Genomic DNA, 21,223 nt, shown 5'->3' on the forward strand with positions numbered 1-21,223 from the left:
ACAATTCGTGTAGCATCGGAAATTAATAACTGATATTTAGCCTACTGAACCACATGAATAAAGCAATAAAAAGTAGAACATAGGCTCTATTATTGTGCCTTTGAGGGACAGACTTGGGATAGTGAACTGGCCAAGAAAGAGATCCAGAATTAAAACGTGTAAGGTGAAAATTATAGTTTACTATAAAGTTTAAAAAGTCTCCACAATTTCTATTTGACTTTTTTAAATAAATAAACACTAATTCTACCCTACCAATAACCATACAAATACCCCAAATAAAAGATTGTTCATTTGTTTGTTTTCTTTTTCAGAATTTACAATTGGGTCAGAATTTATCATGCATGTGAAGATGATTTCTCTAGAAGCACAAACTCTGAGACTGAATTAATTTTTTTCCTGTTTAAGATCATATTTTCAATTTAACTTGTTAATTTCCAGATTTTTTTCGAACTCCACTGTTGACAGACTCCTTAATAAGGATTGTTTATATGTAAAAATCAACTGTTTTTCACTTACATGTGTGGGGGGAAAATGTGTTATTTTAAAAAAAAAATTACAATGGAATTTATCTCAAACTTCCATTAAAAACATTGTTTACTGTAGAGATCAATCATAGAATGTTTCAGGTAGAAATATGTAAACCATGGTATTATAACTAATACTGTTTTCTAGATCTGCAGAGAGAGAAAACATATCAGAAGTCAAGACAGACTAGTGGAAATGATGTTTCTCTGAAAGGGAAATTAGCAATAAAAAGTTTGCCATTCCAGTTTCAATAATAGTATTGCTACCAGCTGAATGATATATAATAACTCAGTGCCAAAAAAATCAGCAGATTATGTTATTAGAATTTTTCCATCAGGTTAACTCATATAGGGAGTGCAAAATTGGACCTGTAGCCTGCAGGACACTAGTTTTCCTTCTTCACCGAAGAAGTTTAATCCTGTACCATTCAAGTAAATTGGATCATTTTGTTTTTGTTTTTCCCCATTGGCTTGAATGGTAGCAGGATATATGTCCCTTTGATAGCTGATTGCTATATTGTTCAAAATATAAGTGTCTCTGTGTGAACATTTGTTTTAAGAAGTACAAAAAGCAGCATCAAGGCAAAGATTAATTAACAGTTGCAGCACAAACCACAAGTGTATTTGATAACAAACCAGGAGAAGAAAGAAGAAGAAAGTATTTTGTTCACTCTATGGCCTCCTTACTTCTATGTTAAGAATGTTTATTTTATTTTAAATTTATGAACAAGCATACAGAATTCTTACTCATTCAAAAAATAAATGGTACAACAGACTGGGAAAAGAACCAGTGGATAAGGAAATAATAGGAATTTGAAAGGGTGGCACTCAAAGATAACTATGAGTAGACTAAGGAGGGAAACATATAAATGAGAGTCAGTTCAGAGAATAATCCAGTCCTCAGGTAAGCAGGGACAACTCCATTAACTACATAAGGATGAATTTGATCCACAAATCTTTAAACTGCACTTACTTCTGTCCTGTCAAGCCTACAGGAGAAGACATTGCACTTTAAGAGGATGTATCAGACAATAACTTTTCCTTTGAAAGATTTTGTAGTATTGACAGGAGAGTAAGAATTCCTCTTCTCACCTATTGGTTAAAGCTCAAAAGTGTTGATACCCAGATCCAAAAGTGTAAATGTCAGATGTATTGGGTGGGGTGGAGGGCGAGCTTGCAGAAATATAATGAAATGTATTTGAAGGTCAAGGGTTTCTGCATTCCATAACAAACAAAGACAGGCTTTGCATCTGCCTCTGAAGCCTTTATTATTTATGATTCTTTTCTATTTTTGTGGCAGTGGCACATAGGTGTACTGATCAGAATACAGCTCCGCTGTGCTAGGCAGTGTGCAAACACACAGTGAGTGACAGTCCGTGCCCCAAACCATTTCAAATAGGAATTAAGACACAGTTCAGCATTCTGGTGTAACACATTAGCAAAAAGAGGTCTGGGAGTGAAGATGATAAAAATCATTGCTAGCCACCTGCCTTGCCATTTGCATTTGATTTGTGGTTATACTGAGCACTTCTGGAAGTCACTTCAATAGTTTGACAAACCAGTCTCTAGGAATTCACTAAAAAAGAACAGGAGTACTTGTGGCACCTTAAAGACTAACAAATTTATTGAAGCATTACCTGTTCTTTTTGCGGATACAGACTAACACGGCTGCTACTCTGAAACCTAGGAATTCACTGTCTCCTGTGATTATACATTTTACAGTTGAGGGTGACAGTTCCATTCTTTTGGAGGAACATTGTTGGTTTTGAAGTTGAGGACAAAAACTTTGAATTTGACTGTATTCAAAGGGGAGCCATTGCAGTGAGAGGCATACATTGTTCAGCGGATGGGATGCTGTGTTAGAATCATAGAAAATTAGGGTTGGAAGAGACCTCAGGAGGTCATCTAGTTCAACCCCCTGCTCAAAGCAGCACCAACCTAATCATCCAAGCCAAGGCTTTATCAAGCCAGGCCTTAAAAACCTCTAAGGATGGAGATTCCTCCACCTCCCTAGGTAACCCATTCCAGTGTTTCATCATATATTTAAAGAGATTATTTATAGCAGAAAACAGTATTTTTCTAGTTACAGATACTTAAACATAGTCTATTATTGAAAGAGGCAAAATAAATAGTTGTGAAATTATTGGAATAGATATATAATACATTCCTCTGAATATTGTACAAAGCTATGTCTCTGCTTTAACCTCCATCCATCTAGTCTCCTGCTTAGTCCTACCATTGATCTCTCTGTAACATCACCAAAATCTATCCTTTCCTCTGCATTCTGGCTGCTAAAATCACTGTCCATGTGTTAGTTGTCCTTCACCCCAATATCTGAACTGTCTGTATCTCTGTCCTATCTGTAACGCTCTGCTTATTGTCCATTTCTCCTCCTTCTCCTCTCAGTCTTTTGAACATGCTATTGCTCAAGTAAGCCCTCTCTTTAATCCCTCTTCTCCCAAATGTGATATAAAGCAGCCAATCAGGTGGTAATTTCAGCTGGAAAGTTAGCCCACAGAGGGTAGAAGGATCTGAAATATACTACTGTATGGAGAAGTACACTTGGTTTGACAGGACTAGATCAGGCACACACGTTTGCCCCTACAGAGCACAGGGACCCATTTATATATACCTGCTTTGAAAATCTTTGCCTTTTATATCTTTGATCACTGTTGTTAAATAAATCAATACCTTACTAAGTGATATTTCAATTACTTCTGATAGCAATATTATGTGATCAGCATCTGTATGATGATAATAAGGGGCAATTCCATTTTGTCCATGAATAATTTTTTAGTTTTGTGATGTCTAAACATATTTTTCAGACCACTGCCGAACTGAGTAAGGATGTTTTGTCAGCCTGTATCACTTTATTTTTTTTATAAAGTTTTCCTGAGCTGCCAATATCCTCAACATCTTATTTTAAATGTTCTGATTTTTTTTCATTTTTTCATATTTTTACTTTATCATTTTAGTTTATCTGTTTTCACCTTAATTTTTAATAACATGCTTATATCAACTCCATCCAGCTTCAGTTCCTCTGTCACTTCCTCTTGTTTATATTTATCTTCTAGAGTATAAGCAGTTAAGCAGTTCTCTTCCTCGGTGCTTCACAGCTGACATAACTCTTTTAGGGTATGTTTACATTGCAATCAAACACCTTCAACTGGCTTGTATCAGCCATCTTGGGCTCACAGGGTTCAGGCTGCAGGGCTATAAAATTGCAGTGTAGAGTTTGGGTTCGGGCTCCAGCCCGAGCATCTACATTACAATTTTATAGCCCCACAGTCCAAGCCCTGCTAGTCTGAGCCAGCTGATGCAGGCCATCTAGGGGTGTTTTATTGCAGTGTAGACATGCCCTCTGTGATTTAAGTGTATCAGCCATCACTGACCTTATTTTGACATCTGGTTTATAATGCACCTAAGAGGCCTGGTTCAGGAGTACTAGATGACTTGTTTCATTTTGCCATTTAGCTTCAGAAGGAAAGATATAGACCTGCCAGAGAAGCACTAGAAAAAGCTCCACTCTGTCTTCACAAACAATTCATATGCTTCAGCTTATACTATGGTGTAGGATAACGATCATCAACTGATACAGAGGAATTTAGGCAAGTAGCACAATGATGGGTGCATCAGTCACACAGATTGTTAATGGAGACTGGCAAGAAAGCACAAGTTTTAGAAAGGTAGATGATGAAAAGTACCATACCTGACACCTTTGTTAGTATTTTAATTTAAAACCAAATGCAATAGCCCCTGTAACTGATTTGCTCCCACACTAGTTTTCTATGGAAATATCAAACTGAGAATTTTCTGTATAACTGAGTGTTATATTGCACAGTACAAGGGCATGATCCTGCAACCTTTACTCATGTGAATAGTTCTTTTTCACACAAATTGCCTCACTGAGGTCAGTATAACTACTCAGATTGAGTATGCACTAAATTATCAGGCTCTAACAATATAACCTTTCACTGTGCACCCCAATGAGTTCTCACTGAATATGGGTCTGCTCCTATTTACAACTACTTAATATTCCATCGGTTTATGTTGCAGTTTTTCTATCTGAAATATTTAGAAGAGCATCAATTTGCTGATTTGATTTCTTCATGAGTAAAATTTAATTTTAAATAACCAGGTCAACTCATTATTACAACGTATTCATAATTTAACATGCATAGAAAATGAACTATAATAAATTAAAGTATGGTATTTTTAATTGGGCTGTTTGTTATGAATCTGGTTGCTAAAAATCAGTGAGACAACTCAAAGAGTACGGTACTGTTCCACATTACGAAGAGTAGCAGAATCTGGCCTATAACGATTAATGCAAGATTAGGCTCATTTGTTTAAAATTTCAAAATTACAAAAAAATATTTGTAATTAAGGTCAGACTTGTGTTGACTTCAGTTTGATTTCTCATATATATATATATATATATATATATATATATATATATAGGTAAAAATATTGCTGAAACTCATGCGAACAGAAGTACACCAGGGAGCATCACAGACTGCTGCCCTCTTCTTCTAGGTATTTGGATCCATCTCTGAGAACACTTTCCCATCACTGCAGTTACTACCCCTGCTTGTTTAAGGCGTAGGTCTGCTTCTCTCCTTTTCCTTTGAATGCTCTTTCAGTGGCACCTTTTGGAGGGAAGGCAACCTTTCTATTCCCATTTCCTCAGCAGCATGACTCAAAACACTTTGCTACACAGTAATGCTTTCTGCTGTTTTTTCCCCCCAGGTAGTACTGATACATGCTGAAAAGTAATGGGCTTATTTCAAAACTCAAGTCAAATGTGAGATCAGTCACCAGTGAGGTTTGTGAGGACTGGGGGATGAAGTACCATAATGTTTAGATAGGTATCTGTGATTATGGATATTTTTTCCTGAACTGATCTTAAACTCTGAACCATTTGAGGTTCACCCATCTCTAGCCCATACATGGGGAATGGTAGCTGATTGGAAGATCATATGGAGTGAGTGAGAAAGAGCAGATGCTGTAGGCAAATGCGTGAGGAATGATGGATGGATATGAAGAGGAAACTGAAAAATATTTACAAAGAGCGTAGACTGATAAAACATTTGCATTGGTAATGAGAGTCAGCATGTCCTTGTGTATGAAAATATGTGGAAACTGCTGCTGAAAATTATAATAGACCCAAAACACTTATGTAACCATGAAGCTAGAGATTTAACTTGTGGGGGGAAATAAGGAGAGTAGGCCCGTGATTCTTTTTACAAATTCCAAAGAGCAACTTTCTTACATCCCTTCTGAACAAATATTGCTAGTAATAGATATAATTTGGGTTTGGTTTAATAATATTCAAATAATAGACATACTGGAAAGAAAACAACAGTGAATTACTTAACTAATCTCGGCCAGAAACTAAAATGCATAAATACCCCCATTTTAATGGAACTGGCATCTTTCCTGTTCTGAAGGAGGTCTTCTGAAGGATGCGCTGCATCCGAGGGTGCTAAAGGAGTTGGCCGATGAGATTGCAGAGCCATTGGCCATTATGTTTGAAAAATCATGGCGATCGGGGGAGGTCCCGGATGACTGGAAAAAGGCTAATGTAGATCCAGGGAACTACAGGCCAGTCAGTCTCACCTCAGTCCCTGGAAAAATCATGGAACAGGTCCTCAAGGAATCAATTCTGAACCACTTAAAGGAGGGGAAAGTGATCAGGAACAGTCAGCATGGATTCACCAAGGGCAAGTCATGCCTGACTAATCTAATTGCCTTCTATGATGAGATAACCGGCTCTGTGGATGAGGGGAAAGCAGTGGATGTGCTATTTCTGGACTTTAGCAAAGCTTTTGATACAGTTTCCCACAGTATTCTTGCCAGCAAGTTAAATAAGTATGGGCTGGATGAATGGACGGTAAGGTGGATAGAAAACTGGCTAGACGGTCGGGCTCAATGGGTAGTGATCAATGGTTCCATGTCTAGTTGGCAGCCGGTATCAAGTGGAGTGCCCCAAGGGTCGGTGCTGGGGCCTGTTTTATTCAATATCTTCATTAACGATCTGGAGGATGATGTGGACTGCACCCTTAGCAAGTTTGCAGATAACACTAAACTGGGAGGAGTGGTTGATACGCTGGAGGGTAGGGATAGGATACAGAGGGACCTAGACAAATTAGAGGATTGGGCCAAAAGAAATATGATGAGGTTCAACAAGGACAAGTGCAGAGTCCTGCACTTAGGACGGAAGAATCCCATGCACTGCTATAGACTAGGGACCGAATGGCTGGGCAGCAGTTCTGCAGAAAAGGACCTAGGGGTTACGGTGGACGAAAAGCTGAATATGAGTCAACAGTGTGCCCTTGTTGCCAAGAAGGCTAATGGCATTTTGGGTTGTATAAGTAGGGGCATTTCCAGCAGATCAAGGGATGTGATCATTCCCCTCTATTCAGCACTGGTGAGGCCTCATTTGGAGTACTGTGTCCAGTTTTGGGCCCCACACTACAAGAAGGATGTGGATAAATTGGAGAAAGTCCAGCAGAGGGCAACAAAAATGATTAGGGGGCTGGAGCACATGACTTATGAGGAGAGGCTGAGTGAACTGGGATTGTTTAGTCTGCAGAAGAGAAGAATGAGGGGGGATTTGATAGCTGCTTTCAACTACCTGAAAGGGGGTTCCAAAGAGGATGGATCTAGACTGTTCTCAGTGGTAGAAGATGACAGAACAAGGAGTAATGGTCTCAAGTTGCAGAGGGGGAGGTTTAGGTTGGATATTAGGAAAAACTTTTTCACTAGTAGGGTGGTGAAGCACTGGAATGTGTTACCTAGGGAGGTGGTGGAATCTCCTTCCTTAGAGGTTTTTAAGGTCAGGCTTGACAAAGCCCTGGCTGGGATGATTTAGTTGGGTTTGGTCCTGCTTTGAGCAGGGGGTTGGACTAGATGACCTCCTGAGGTCCCTTCCAACCCTGAGATTCCATGATTCTATGATTCTGTGATTCAACCCTCTAAGACAGTGGTGGGCAAACTACAACCCATGGACCACATCCAGCCCGTGAGCTGTTTTAAGCTGGCCCACGAGCCGCATTAGCGGCTTGGCCCCACTCCAGTGCTCTGGCCGGGGCACTGGGTCAGGGACCGCACTGCGTGGCTCAGCTCTGCTCCGGCTGAGGTGTTGGGTTGGGGGCCACACCAAGCGGCTTGGTCCCGCTCTGGCCAAAGCGCTGGGTAGGGGCTGCTCTATAGTTTTTGCCTCCCCAAGCACAGCAGTCAGGTGGCTTTTGGCAGCACACCTGCAGGCGGTCCGCTGGTCACGCGGATTTGGCGGCATTTCTGCGGGTAATCTGCACCCGCCACTGAATTGCTGCTGAAGCTGCCTGATTGCCACCCTCACAGCGACTGGCAGGCCGTCCCCCGTGGCTTGCCGCCCCAGGCATGCGCTTGCTGCGCTGGTGCCTGGAGCCACCCCTGGCGCTGGGTCAGGGCTGCACCACTCAGCTCCCAGAAGCTGGCATGGCCCCGCTCTGGCTCCAATGCGCTCCAATGGGAGCTGCAAGGAAGGTGCCTGAGGATGGGGCAGCAAGCAGAGCTGTAGAAGGGACATGCCACTGCTTCTGGAAGCTGCTTGAGGTAAGCGCCGTTCAGAGCCCGCACCCCCTGAGACTCTCCCCATGCCCCACGCCGCTGCCCCAGTCCTAACCCTCCTACCGCTCTCCAAACCCCTCGATCCCAGCCCACAGCACCCTCCTACACCCCAAACTCCTCATCCCCAACCCCACCCCAGAGCCCACACTCCCTCCCACACCCCAACCCCAATTTTGTGAGCATTCATGGCCCACCGTACAATTTCTATTCCCCGGTGTAGTCCTCGGGCCAAAAATTAAGCATTAATTTGAAATGGTGAGGAACTCCTCAGAATATCTAATAAGGTCTGGGTATATTGCAACTACTATGCCTACTGTATGGTTGAATACCTCCAGGTTTTCGTCTGCATTCCAGAGAAGCTTATTGAATTTTTGGGTCACCATTTCTAGCCTTTGTATGTTCTTAAAAAAAAAAAAAAGACTTAGAGACTTTGCCAACAGCTTCATGCACAATTCAGCAATTACCATTGAATCTCTCATGGCTAATTCATACATATAGTTACTTAGGCTATGTCTACACTACAGCAGCACAGCTGCACTCCCATCAGCTTAATAATTCCTGCCTCTGCAAGAGGTGGTAGTTATGTAGGTGGGAGAAGCTCTGCCACTGACATAATACAGTCCATGCTGGCACTTAGGTCACTATAACTTACGTCGCTCAGTGATTTGAACTGTAGACATAGCATGAATAGTTATGCCAAGCCTGTAAATTGCATACGAAGAATTGAAGGTCAGTGTAGAAAGTAATAATCATGAAATAACCATGTAGCATTATCATTGATATATAAAATAACCATGTAGATGTATCACTTGATTTCCTCCTGGAATAGCTATTACTTGGAGAGGTACATACATTAAGCAAAATAGGTATTATGAGTTTGATGGAGCCAGGATTTCCTCTAATGTGTTTTAAGAATCACAGAAGTTATATTATTTTTAAAATCAGATTTGTCAGTGAAAGCATGACTAAAGCATTTTCATGATTTTTCTAAACCATCCTTGAAACAAACTTCCTGAATCCTTCTATGTAACTTATATAGATTGATGCCTTAGCTGAGGAACCAATGGTTAAGACTAAATTAATCTCCATTGTAGTACCGTAGATCTCAATATAGTTACATCAGCAATTAATCTGACACTTAAGTTTAGATTGTGCAATTTCTGCTCATGTTGGTGAGCACTTGCATGAATTATCCTACTGATGTCAATAGAACAACATCCCTGGGACAATTTGTGTGAGTGTTCAATTTGAGTAAGAATTGCATAATCTAACCCTTAATGTGATCATCCTTTGACATAATGTATATGTATAAATGAAGCTCAAACATGATTTTAAAAGGGTTTGTTATATCACTGCACACTTTACTGAATGGTGACTGATATGAATTCATACAAATCGGTTCACTCTCCCTTAGTTTATTTTTTGTCATGTATATGATGCAGTTATTCAGAGTGTCTGCAGCTCTAATCAGCGGTGCTGCAATAAACATAAATTATACACAACTTATGCGTATCTTTTCACACTGCATTATCAATTATGCTTATATCATCATTGCAGTTTATAAGGGTTTAGTTTTATGGAGTGGGTTAATTCTTTGTTGAGAGAAAAATGATTGCAATCAGAATAAGGGTATTATTTCATTATCTAATATTATTTAAAATATATGCATAATTTCTGTTAATTCTTTGAACTAGGAGGGTAAAATAGCAAAAGCAGAAGTCTTTTACTGTGTGTACTCTATCCCTACTCTAGGGGCCCAGCAAAATAATAGAGCTTTGTTGAAAATATCCATCCAAACTGCTTCTTTCTGCTGCTTTTCCCAGGATTTCCTTCCATCTGCTGTATATTTGTATCTTAAGCTCATTCCAAACTCATTATAGTCATCCAGATGCTACAATAATGAAGTTCACATGAGCACCTGGATAGATAGAGACATAGGCAGATATGCAGTGTAGTTGTAGCTGTGTCAGTCCAAGAATATAAGAGAGACAAGGTGAGTGAAATAATATATTTTATTGGACCAACTTCTGTTATGAGAGAGACTTAGAAAGATAGACAGACAGACCTGTTCTCCTTCAAGTGACTGTGCACATATGCATTCCACTGTAGATATCCGTACTCCTGATGTGCTTCATTCAGAGACATGTGGCAGCAGTACTGGTGGGGAGAGCATATGCTGTGACTGTTTTCATGCTGTGAGCTGAGGCCACAAAGGGCTGAGGTGTTCTGCCTCCCTCTCAGTTCGTTCTTACCTCCTATGGCAAAAGTTGGGCTCCTTGTTTCTCCTTGGAGACTCAGTTCTTTTCTCTTCTGAGAGAAAACTTTAGACATTTTTATATAGTTAGATAGTTGTTTAGTATTTAGTGCTTAGTGTTATTAGGAGTATCTTCCTCTTAAAGGAAATTTATTCTGTACTGTTTTATTTTTACTTGCATTGAATATGCAGAAATCCCCTGGATTCCAGCAGTGCACCACTTGTCAAGTGGCTTGGTTTGCTAATGATAGACATTAAAATTGTCTGTTTTGTCTGGAAGAAGGTCCCTCCCAGGCTAAGTGCTCTATTTGCCAAACAAAAAAATAGAGAACTTCATCTGAGGGAGCATATTCTTGAACAGGTGCCTCAGGACTCAGGTGCTTATGAGTCTGACACTTCTTCAACCTAGAGTGCCTCCTCCTCCTTGCTCTGGATTTGCCAAGGCAGTATTGGTATGTGGAAATTCAGGAACTCTCCATACAGCCTCCAATAATCCTTCCTTTAGTAGAGGATCTCCAGTATGGCTTATCAGTAGTTGAACACAATTGAAATCCTGCTCCCATGAAATCCCCAACTATTTTATTATCTAAGAGAAAGTATTCTACAAAAAGTACCTACCTTACCAAGTGAAGAAGGTTTTTGGTTTGGGCATCACATTCAGGACATCTCAAATTCAGCCATTCAATAAGTTCTTTCAGGGTGCACTTGGATTCTATATCTGTTATGCATCCTACTATTCAAGGTTACCTGGTGTTCTCTCGCCCGAATATGGGCAGATTTATGAAAGGTACTATCAGAAATTACCCTCTGATCAATGATCTGTTTTCCCCTTTGGATATCAATGTAGTGTTATCCTGTCTGGTGGATTTGAGCTACTTGTGACCTGCTCCTTGGCCTCTTTGTCTTACAAGACTGCTGCCTTAGTGGCAATAAAATCTGCTAGGAGAGTATCAAAATTCCAAGCCTGGGTGGTTGATCTTCCTTATGTTGTATTTCATAAGGACAAAGTATCATTAAGACCTCACCCAAAATAGTTTCAGATTTTTATCTAAATCAAACAATACATCTGCCTGTATTTTTTCTCCAGCCTCACTCTCACAAAGATGAGCAGAAACTGCATGGAAGTTTGAAAGGATTTGTCTTTCTATATTGACAGAACTAAATGTTTTATATCTTCACCCAGGCTCTTTGTGGCCTTTGCTGAAAAAGTTAATGGGCAACCAGTTACAGCTCAGCAGATCTCTAATGGGATTATGACATGTATTCAAACTTGCAATGAAAATGCAATTTAAAATGTCTACCTAGGATAACATTCATTCATCCAGAGCACAGATTTCATTGCTGGCATTCCTAAGTAATGTAATTGTGTCAGAAATACATAGAGCAGCTACATGGTCATCAGTGCATTATTCACAAAGCACTATGCCATCATCGAAACCTGCAAAGATTATGCGTATTTTGGAAAATTTGTCATCTAGTTCATTTTTCACTAGACTCCAAAGCCCCACCACCATCAATAAACTACTGGGGAATCACCTAGGATGGAATGAATATGTGCACAGTCACTTGAAGGAGAACAAAATGGTTACATACCAGTATAGTAACTATTGTTCTTCTTTGAGTGTCCTCTGCATATTCCCCCTCTTGGAATATGGGGCTAAGAATGAGAATATGCAGAGTCCATCTCAAAAAAAAAAAAAAAAGAACCTGCTACATTTGAAAGGAACTCCTGTCTTTGAGGCAATAGATTAGACAATGTGGCAATTAACCCTCAGTTGTTAAACTCGTGGAAAGATGGGGACCTTAAATAAAGATTTCATTGAATTTATTTTGCCATTTTTACTTCATTGTTACACTTGGGAGAGAGAGAATAACAACAAATCAAATAATGAAAGCACAAGAACGACTTGCTGCTCACCAAGCACTGGGGAATTTAGTGCAATTTCCCTCTCCCCCACAACTTTAATCCAGATTGAAATAATCTTTTATAGATATACATTTACTAAATAAATTGAATCTTAAATGAAAAAGACATATTTAAAATACCATAGAACAGTTTTACACACACACACACACACACACACACACACACATATGCTGCATCGTGAGTGGAAATAAGTAAAAATCCCATAAGGATTATTTTTGAGGTAATTTTTAGTATTTCCTTTAGGTCTTGGTAAAACACAATACATTTCCTCTCTATAATTCTCTACCTCATCCATTATCTAAAAATTTTCCCTGTTCCTCTTAAATCTGTGACTTAATCTTAGTTCTTTTGCCTCTTTACTCCCAGTGCGTGATGAACGAATCATTGCTATGCTAATGATTGAGAATGGCACAATGTTTAATACTAGCCTCTTTTGTGAAAACTCTATATATTTGAAGACTGGGTGTAGCAAGAGTGGGAGTGCTACTAGTATATCCACTGGCATTTTTATCAGTATGTTGTCCAGTTTTGCTCAGGACAAGCCTAGATGAAACAGAGTAAAAATAATGGTGAATAGTGATGCCTTTTCTATAATTTGCTCCCATCGCTGCTAGTACCAATGGAGCTACATAGGGGTGGTAGTGCAGTCATGGAAAATCTGCCCCCCAAAAGACTAAAATTCTAAGGTAAAATAAGTGATTATTTCTAAGGGAAATACACCAAAGGTATGCATTACTTTAGATAAGTCTTGTACCTTTGATAATTTTTCATGGAGGAAAAAAGGTTAGAATAGAGAAATATTACTATGATCCATATTGACAGTAAATGAAAAGGTTCTATACTTTTGTAAAAAAAAAAGTCCTACTAATGCTGGCCTACTAATATGTGATAGAATGATTTAAGCAACAATTTAAAAACCTGAATTCCTAAAGGTAGGCGCCTGAATCCATAAACATAGACACATTATATCCGGATATATTAGTTTTTCTTTGGTATTGCCACAAATGCTAATGAAGACTAAGGTAAAAATAAATATAGATTCTAATGCCTGACTTCACTGACACTCAGGTTTCAAATTTTGAACCTATGTCTTCTGTGTCAGTTGACATAATAGCTCTGAAAAAATAATGTACTGAGCTTCACTTTCTGTACTACAACAGTGGACAAGATTACATTGTTGCATAATTCCTACTTTTCAGAGAATTACAATCATGAGAACATGAAAATTACCTCAGTCTGAACTTTCTAAATGAATGATTTGATCTTTCTTTTTGTTTCAGTAATTAATATTTTTTTTAAAAAATATTCTACTTATACAGATATATTGGATACTCAATACAATATTTTTATCATGTTGAAATACATATTTCCAGAAATATTTTATACCACAGCCTTTGAATATTGTGTGTATGTTTTGCAAACCCTTTCTGAGGTTAGATCTGAGGCTATTGGCTGCAGGCATCTTGTTGTCTAGCTGATCGGGGATTTCGTGTTCTTCAACAAAGCTGATGTCTTGTCACATCTTATGGGTAGTCCTGGAAGCAAGGCTCACGCTGTTGTACTGATGGTTGTTCAGAGAAATTGGTATGGCTTTTCAGTCCTACAGGGACATGGGAGAAGTGAGACATGTTTCCTGCTGAGGAATAGACATCAGCTTAACATTTACTTCCCACTAATGGAATTCCATGTCTCCAAATGAGAAGAAGAGCCTGACGGGCATTGGTAACAATGCCTTGAAGCCAGCTGGATTGGCAGTGCCCAGTACAGGGGTACCAGCATAAAAGAAAAGTAGAACAGCTACAGTGAGATACCAAGAACTCCCTCTTTTTTCTGCTGCCAGAACTTCTTCCCTTCTTGTAATACAGTTGCTGCCTGGTCAGCTATTTCAGTATTTGATGTGTCAGTGTCATCATTTGAGCCCATAGGGGCTGGAACTGCAGGTGCACCGTGCCACACCCCCTGCTGTGCAGTGATTTCCATTGTATACAGGGTTTACAGTTTGGTTCAGTGGCTCTCAGCACTCCCACTATGCAAATTGTTCCAGCACCCCTGTTTGAGCCTGCCCTTGTATTTTACTACAGTGGCATTCTGTCAGTAGGTTTTGTAGAACTTCACTTTTTGATGCCTCTGTGATACTTTCCATCTGAAATCTGTTTACATAAGATTTAATTTGTAGTAATTAATTTCATCTTTTGTAAAACAGCAATTACCACAGATGCTGTGGTTTGGTAAGGATTTTCTTTGAAGTTTTGGTATTATCCTCTGAGGCATGCAGATGCTTAAGGCAAAGCTAAAGGCAACAAGAATCCTGAAATACTTATCAGGTGCTGAAATGAAATATCACCTGTTTTTGAACTGATCTCAATATACAGTGTAATAACTTTTGTAAATATTTTACAATAGTCATTTAAAACGGATTTATATGAGAGCAATTCATGCATTCTATTGTTGACAATTTCCCAACTGTTGTTCTGTCAGTAGCAATCATATGTATGTTCACTGCTGTCAGAGAATGCTTATAAAATCAGTGCATTTAAGGCAAAATCCTGTCATCACTCCATATGTGGAATTGCCATGGAAGTCATGGGGAGTTTTGTACTTCAATCATAGCAGAATGTGACTCTTGATCTACTACAAAAACTAAGATCTGAGAAAAGTACCAAAGTTAGTGAATTACATAACAGAAGCCATTAGCTCTATCATCTTTGCTAGCTTCTGTACAAATACCAAAATAGCATACAGTAGGGACAGCTAACAACTCTTCTTTTACTAATAGGCAAGTTATATTCTCTGTCCCTTGTAGAGAGAAAACCTGCTCAGACTAGTATTATCTTACCTACTGATAAATGATAAAATAGAATTTTTAAACCACTGTACACTAGTTCAATTTTTTAGCAGACTGAAGTTTTGTATATGCCTTTCATCCTCCCCCCAGGCCTTTTTTTCCCATATTTTGAAATTAAGTCTTTATTCTTTTTCTTGAATTGTACAAACTCCAAATTGCTATAATTGAGATTCTGTTACAGTGTTTGATCATTTTTAAGTGCCTTTAGTTCTTTTGAAGGTGCAAATTTAAAAACGTTGAGCACTGAAACTGTTTATTCACGGTACATGAATAACATAAGCAGTGGTAGCATTAGCTGCCCCACACAATCCTACCTATATTTCCTCTGCATTTTTGCTTGTTTACAAGATTGAATTACCTGTAGGAATGAACGGGTAATTCAAACTCCATATTCATTAGCTCTTTGGTCTTTGTGATGCTGTTTACAGACCCTACACAGAGACTAAGGGAGTGAAGGAATGATACCGGACCAGGTCAGCCCTGCCCCTCAGCAGTTGCAGAGTATGCTCCAGAAGGAGGAGCTGCTCAAAAGGGTGCTCTGGCAGTCAAGCAGGGGGGCAGAATGAAGGAGAGGCTATCTGAAGGGAGGGAGCCAGTTTGCAGCTTTTGGGGACAAAGTCATTCACAGAAGAGGATGTGGACTGTGGGTAAGACCAGCTGGGAGGGTAGGGGGATGTCTTTTTCCATCCCCCACTCCCTGTTGAGGGGAAATAATTGAGAGCAGGGGAATGCTCATTGAACTACCTGCGCTGCTGGGACTGATTGGCAACTCCCGCTGGAGCACCCCAAACCAAAGAGAGTGTGAGGAGGTAGGAAGCAGCCCCGGGGAGGCTGGTCAAGTGACTGAGACACTTTGTGCCTTTCCTCTTTGAGCCCTGAGCCGAGACCCAGCAGAAAGGAAGGGCCCAGTCCCCCTGCTTCCTCAAGTCCATCCATCTGGGGGAACTCTGGAGCATAAGGGAATTGGTGGACCATAGTCTGTCCACTGAACCTTCTGGCCTCTGAGTGAAACCCACAATAGGGTGGAAGGACCATTGAGTCACAACCTGCCCATTTGGCCTGCTGGCCTCTGAGTGAAAATCCTACACTATGGTCTTTCTCTTAAGGTTGCTCAACAAGTGGTTAGTCAGGTTGGCAGTTTTGTGTCTGTATCTAGGGTCAGACTAAGACCAACAAATCATTTCATTTCCTGTCAGTGTATTTTTAGTGCAACAGTCAACATGATTTGTATGGCTGTACACTGCACACTATTGGCAGCAGCATGTAGGGTGAGTGTAGCGACACACCACAGTGAAAAGCAGCTCTCTGCACTGGGGAAATGATCCAGCAGCAGGGAGTTGACAGACTTTCCCTGCTGCCACCCAGCCGCAAGAGCCTTTCCCCATTGCTGGAGCCTTTCGTTGCAGGAGTGAGGAGGCAGCAGAACACTACACTGATAAAAATTGTAGTGTAGATGGGGGAAGCACTGCTTGGGCGTGTACATACTCTAAGGGTTCTGATGTGTTTACTCATCTAAACCAGGCCTCACTGTCTACACTGCTATTTATACCTGCGCGAGGGTGGCATGCAATATCTGTACTCTACACTCTGCCATAAGAAATATGCAGTGTAGACGTGTCCTGTGTCCTGCAAGGGCTTCTAAACACTGCATGTCTACACTAGAGCTAGAGGTGTTAATTGCAGCTTGAGGAGACATACCCACTCCAGCTCTGTTATATCTAGCACACTAACAATACAAGTGTAGCTATGATGGCACTAGCAGTGGAAGTAGTTTGCCACTCAAAGTATGATCCCATCTGAGATCATAGGTCTGTACATGGGATGGGTAGCCCCTCTTGCAGCTCACGCCATCATAGCTACACTTCAGTTTTTAGTGTAAAAGCTCAGTCATAGCTAGCATGGATATGTCTCCTTGAATTCAAATTTACACTTTCCAGTTCTAGTGTAGAGGTACTCATTGGTGCAGAGATCCTCCTTTAAATTAAGGAATTAAATAATCCCCTGACATATTATTATTATTAGTAGTAGTAGTAGTAGTAGTATTAGTATTTATTTATTTATTAAACAATAATAATTAATAACAATATTTTGTGCTTTAGAATGTAGACACCAGGAAATGTTGTTTTCTTTGAATGTTGTTGCTTCTACACTACAAAGTGAAAAGATGGACTAGATTTTAAGGTGAAGTTCTGAAGAAAAAATAAAGCATACTAAAATAAATGAAACTTCCTAAAGGCCTATCAGATTAAGAGAAAAACAAAAAACAACAACAACCCAGGAAGGAGTTGCAAAAAATTATAGTGTAACAAGAAGAATATTGCATCAAACATTTGGCAAAAAAGCTATTTCAGTAGCAGAATAATTATGATTTTTCTCTCTTATGATTAAAATGTTTATAAAAATGAATTTGTGATATCTCTAGATATGTTTTTTTTTAATTATACGGGATTAGACATTTTTATATACGTTTAATTTTGTCATGACATTGGTCAGAAAAATTAACCAATAAGTACTGGTCCTCTTCAATAAAATAAAAAAACTATGGCATTAGCATATGTTCTGGTCCCTCTCTTTCTGTTTCCCTGTTATGTTTTGGTTTTTGTAATAAATTTCTCTTGCTTTTTCTCATTCCTGTTGACCAGTGGTGTTTGGCCAGTTTGTATTTTTCCAGACATCGCTCCATGATGTGGTTGAGGTGTATGATGGCCCAACACAGCAATCATCTTTATTATCCTCCCTCTCAGGATCCCATTCAGGTATTCTTTAATGGAACTGTCATGCATCAATTATTTACTCAAAAGTGATTTAGACTGGCAATGTAGCAAAAGATGAAACTACTGTCATCTTTTCTTAGAAACAAATTTCACTGAAAATATAATATGAACATTTTGAAAAGAAACAATCAATCAGTAGTGATTCAAAACAGTTTGGGCTGATAAAAAGAATGAAGACTAAATTTAATCTGCAGTTTTCTTGGATTTTTCTGGTAATATTTAACTATCGCAGTTACTTTTTTTGCTTTATTCATTTTGTATTTTCTGTCAAAATTGTTGTTTGTTTTTCAATGTACTATATAAAATGTGATATTAAAATACTTATAAGTGATACTAGAGAATATATAGCACAATTATAATTTGAGTAGATTATGTGCATGTCAGTAGGGTTTTAAAGATTTATAGACTTGATTTTAAATCAGAAGGAATACCACTAATGTGAGATGAGAATCAGGCTCTAACTCTTACAGGAATGCAAGACAAACAATGTTAGACTAATAGTAAAGTTTATAGTATATGCCTCATAAATTAAATTTATGCAGAGTATATTTTGTGGTTGTTGAGGCTTAGTTACTGAAAATTGTTTATGATAATTTACTGTTTGTTTTGTTTGAGTAGGCGAATCCCTTCCACTGAGCTCAGGTAATCAAATCACAATTAGATTTACTTCAGTGGGTCCAGTAACAGCTAAAGGTTTTCACTTTGTATATCAAGGTAAGTAACACAATAGTTTGGAAAAATGCTTCAATTAATTGTGTGCATTAATACCTCCATATTTTCTTTATAAACGAATTATACTAATATTTTAAGTTTTATTTTGACAAATATATTTGGTTAAACAGAGAAATCACTAGGGATGAGCAGGCCTGGAATGTAGTGGAAAATATTAAACTGCTGTAGATGTATAATTTCTCTCCATTTTTGTATTTAAAAAATCCTTTTATTTGTTATTGACATCCTCAATTATACACCTCTATCCCCATATAACGTGACCCTATATAACACAAATTCAAATTTAACGCGGTAAAGCAGTGCTCCAGGGGGGCGAGGCTGCGCATTCGGGCGGATCAAAGCAAGTTTGATATAACGTGGTTTCACCTATAATGTGGTAAGATTTTTTGGCTCCTGAGGACAGCGTTATATAGGGGTAGAGGTGTACATGATTTTAAATATTCTTAAAAAAATAAAATCAGATATTTGAGAAGCATAAGAGAGGTTTCCAGATTTGAGAAATCAGTTATGAAACCAGTTTTTGTTAATCTGACTGACTAATTTTCAGTCCAGCCTGCTGCTCAAACTGATTTATCCTTCTATATAAATATGGGTAACGGAAATGGTAATGGTATTACCCTAAGCTGAATCAGTAAACTTGCTATTATTAAGGCGCTTCAGTTGATTTACTTTATTCATCTTTTTAAGGATCAGACACTGAAATGATTACATGTCAACACTTGTTCCTCTAGTTCATTCTTTCAGATAATTTGAATCCCTTCCTGACCAGCAGAAGTCACAATTTTAAACCTGTAGCCACTAAATGCAAACATCTAACCAACAAATCAATACTGTTTTGAAACTGTATATTAGTTGAATATTTCATAACAAAGTATACAATTTCAGTGCCATTTTAGAAAGGTCTCAGAATAGATATTATAAAGTGGTTTTAAACCTGCAAAGAATATCAATATTTATAATAATCTGAATAGTAATTGCATTTAGATTTAGATGCATGGAATCCTTATTTTTGAAGGTTCATTTGGGGATTATGCAAAACTTCTTAACTGACAACACAACTGAATGTTTTTCAAGTAATTTTAGACATCTGCATTTGAAAATCTCTGTCTACCAAGTATAAAATTAAGAATCCACAATCGTTTTCGTGTATGCAGCTGTTCCAAGAACAAGTGCAACACAGTGCAGCTCTGTGCCTGAACCAAGATTTGGAAAAAGGATTGGAAATGAATTTGCAGTTGGTTCGTTGGTTCTTTTTGAGTGTAATCCAGGATACATCCTTTATGGATCAATAGCTATTAGATGTGATTCAGTACCAAATGCTTTGGCACAGTGGAATGATTCCCTCCCTACATGTGTCGGTGAGTAAAGGGTACATTTTTGTATTGGTCTAATTATTTCCTACAATGAAGAATGTTACCTTAAGTCTGAATCCACTCCTTTCTTCCATCCTCTATCTTCTTACTGCTTATTTTTGTTCTGATTTTCTGGCTTGTACTCATACCATACCCACCCAATACCGTGAACATAGAGAGTACGTCAGAAGGGCTCTCATTCAGCAAAGTAATACGTTAACACAATATTAACTTAGCCTAAATGAGGTCGTGAATCCTTCACTTTTCATCTTCACTTTCTAGCCCAACCTTGCTTTGACATTTCAGTAGCTACATGACAGTACATATCCTGCAGGTATAAATTATATATATATATATATATCAGCTTCTTTTAGACTTACATCAATGTCAGTCCATGACTACTCATTAATCAAGATTCAGAAGTTGCCCTGACTTCCTGCAAGACTAAAATGCTCTCACACTTGGGAACTCTGACAAGATATTGTACGCTGTTGCCAAAAGAACTACTTTATTAAGGACTTAGAAGTAGTTACACTGACGTAGTAGGTCAGAAAGAATGCATTTTTTTCCAGGTTAAACAGTGCATTTGGTACATTTGGTCTAACTCTAGACAGTTACAGGGATTTACAGGGACATTTGGTCTAACTCTCGACAGATTCTCAACTGGTATAAAACAGTATAAAACCATTGACATCCATAGACCTATGCACATTTTCAGTAACTGAGGATCTGATCCATTGGACCCAATTCAGCATTGCAGATTGCAATTTTTTCTTTTTTCTTTTTTAGATTATATATTTACTTTGATTTTCATATAGCATAAACTGAATTTGGTGACAGTGTTGTTTTTGGTCACTGGTTGCAATATTCTATTGCTGTATTAATGCACCATTTAGATATGTGAAAGAGAACACTGTCTGACTTTAAGCAACTTGAAATGAGAAAGAGTTACAGGCCAAAAGTATCAATGACTCTTCATGTGCACATATCAGTGTGCCAGTAAAGGTCATAAAATATGTATGAGTTGAAAATTGCATTGAACTAAATCAGTTTAATAATTGAAGTGCTAGACATGACCATATTAAATTGCCTTAAATCTCTAGTGAATGCTCCAATGTTTCCTTACAGATATCAGACATCAATCATTCTGTTTGCTCCTGCTTTTACCAGTAATTATTTAAACAGTTTAAGTGACACTGAC

At 38.6% G+C, this 21,223-nt stretch overlaps 1 protein-coding gene across 3 annotated transcripts in view; it reads left to right on the plus strand.

Moving 5' to 3' along the window:
* Positions 1–21,223, plus strand: part of CSMD3 (CUB and Sushi multiple domains 3) — a 1,155,643-nt gene that overhangs the window by 939,474 nt on the left and 194,946 nt on the right. For 2 of the 3 annotated variants that reach the window (XM_045006341.1, XM_045006342.1), the window contains 3 exons: positions 17,807–17,920; positions 18,557–18,652; positions 19,825–20,028. In XM_045006341.1, coding sequence (XP_044862276.1) covers positions 17,807–17,920; positions 18,557–18,652; positions 19,825–20,028 — 414 coding nt within the window. The remainder of the gene's footprint in view (positions 1–17,806; positions 17,921–18,556; positions 18,653–19,824; positions 20,029–21,223) is intronic. The other variant, XM_045006343.1, reaches the window with a different exon arrangement.

The sequence above is a fragment of the Mauremys mutica genome, chromosome 2 (assembly GCF_020497125.1).
Source record: "Mauremys mutica isolate MM-2020 ecotype Southern chromosome 2, ASM2049712v1, whole genome shotgun sequence".
NCBI classification, from domain to species: Eukaryota; Metazoa; Chordata; order Testudines; family Geoemydidae; genus Mauremys; species Mauremys mutica.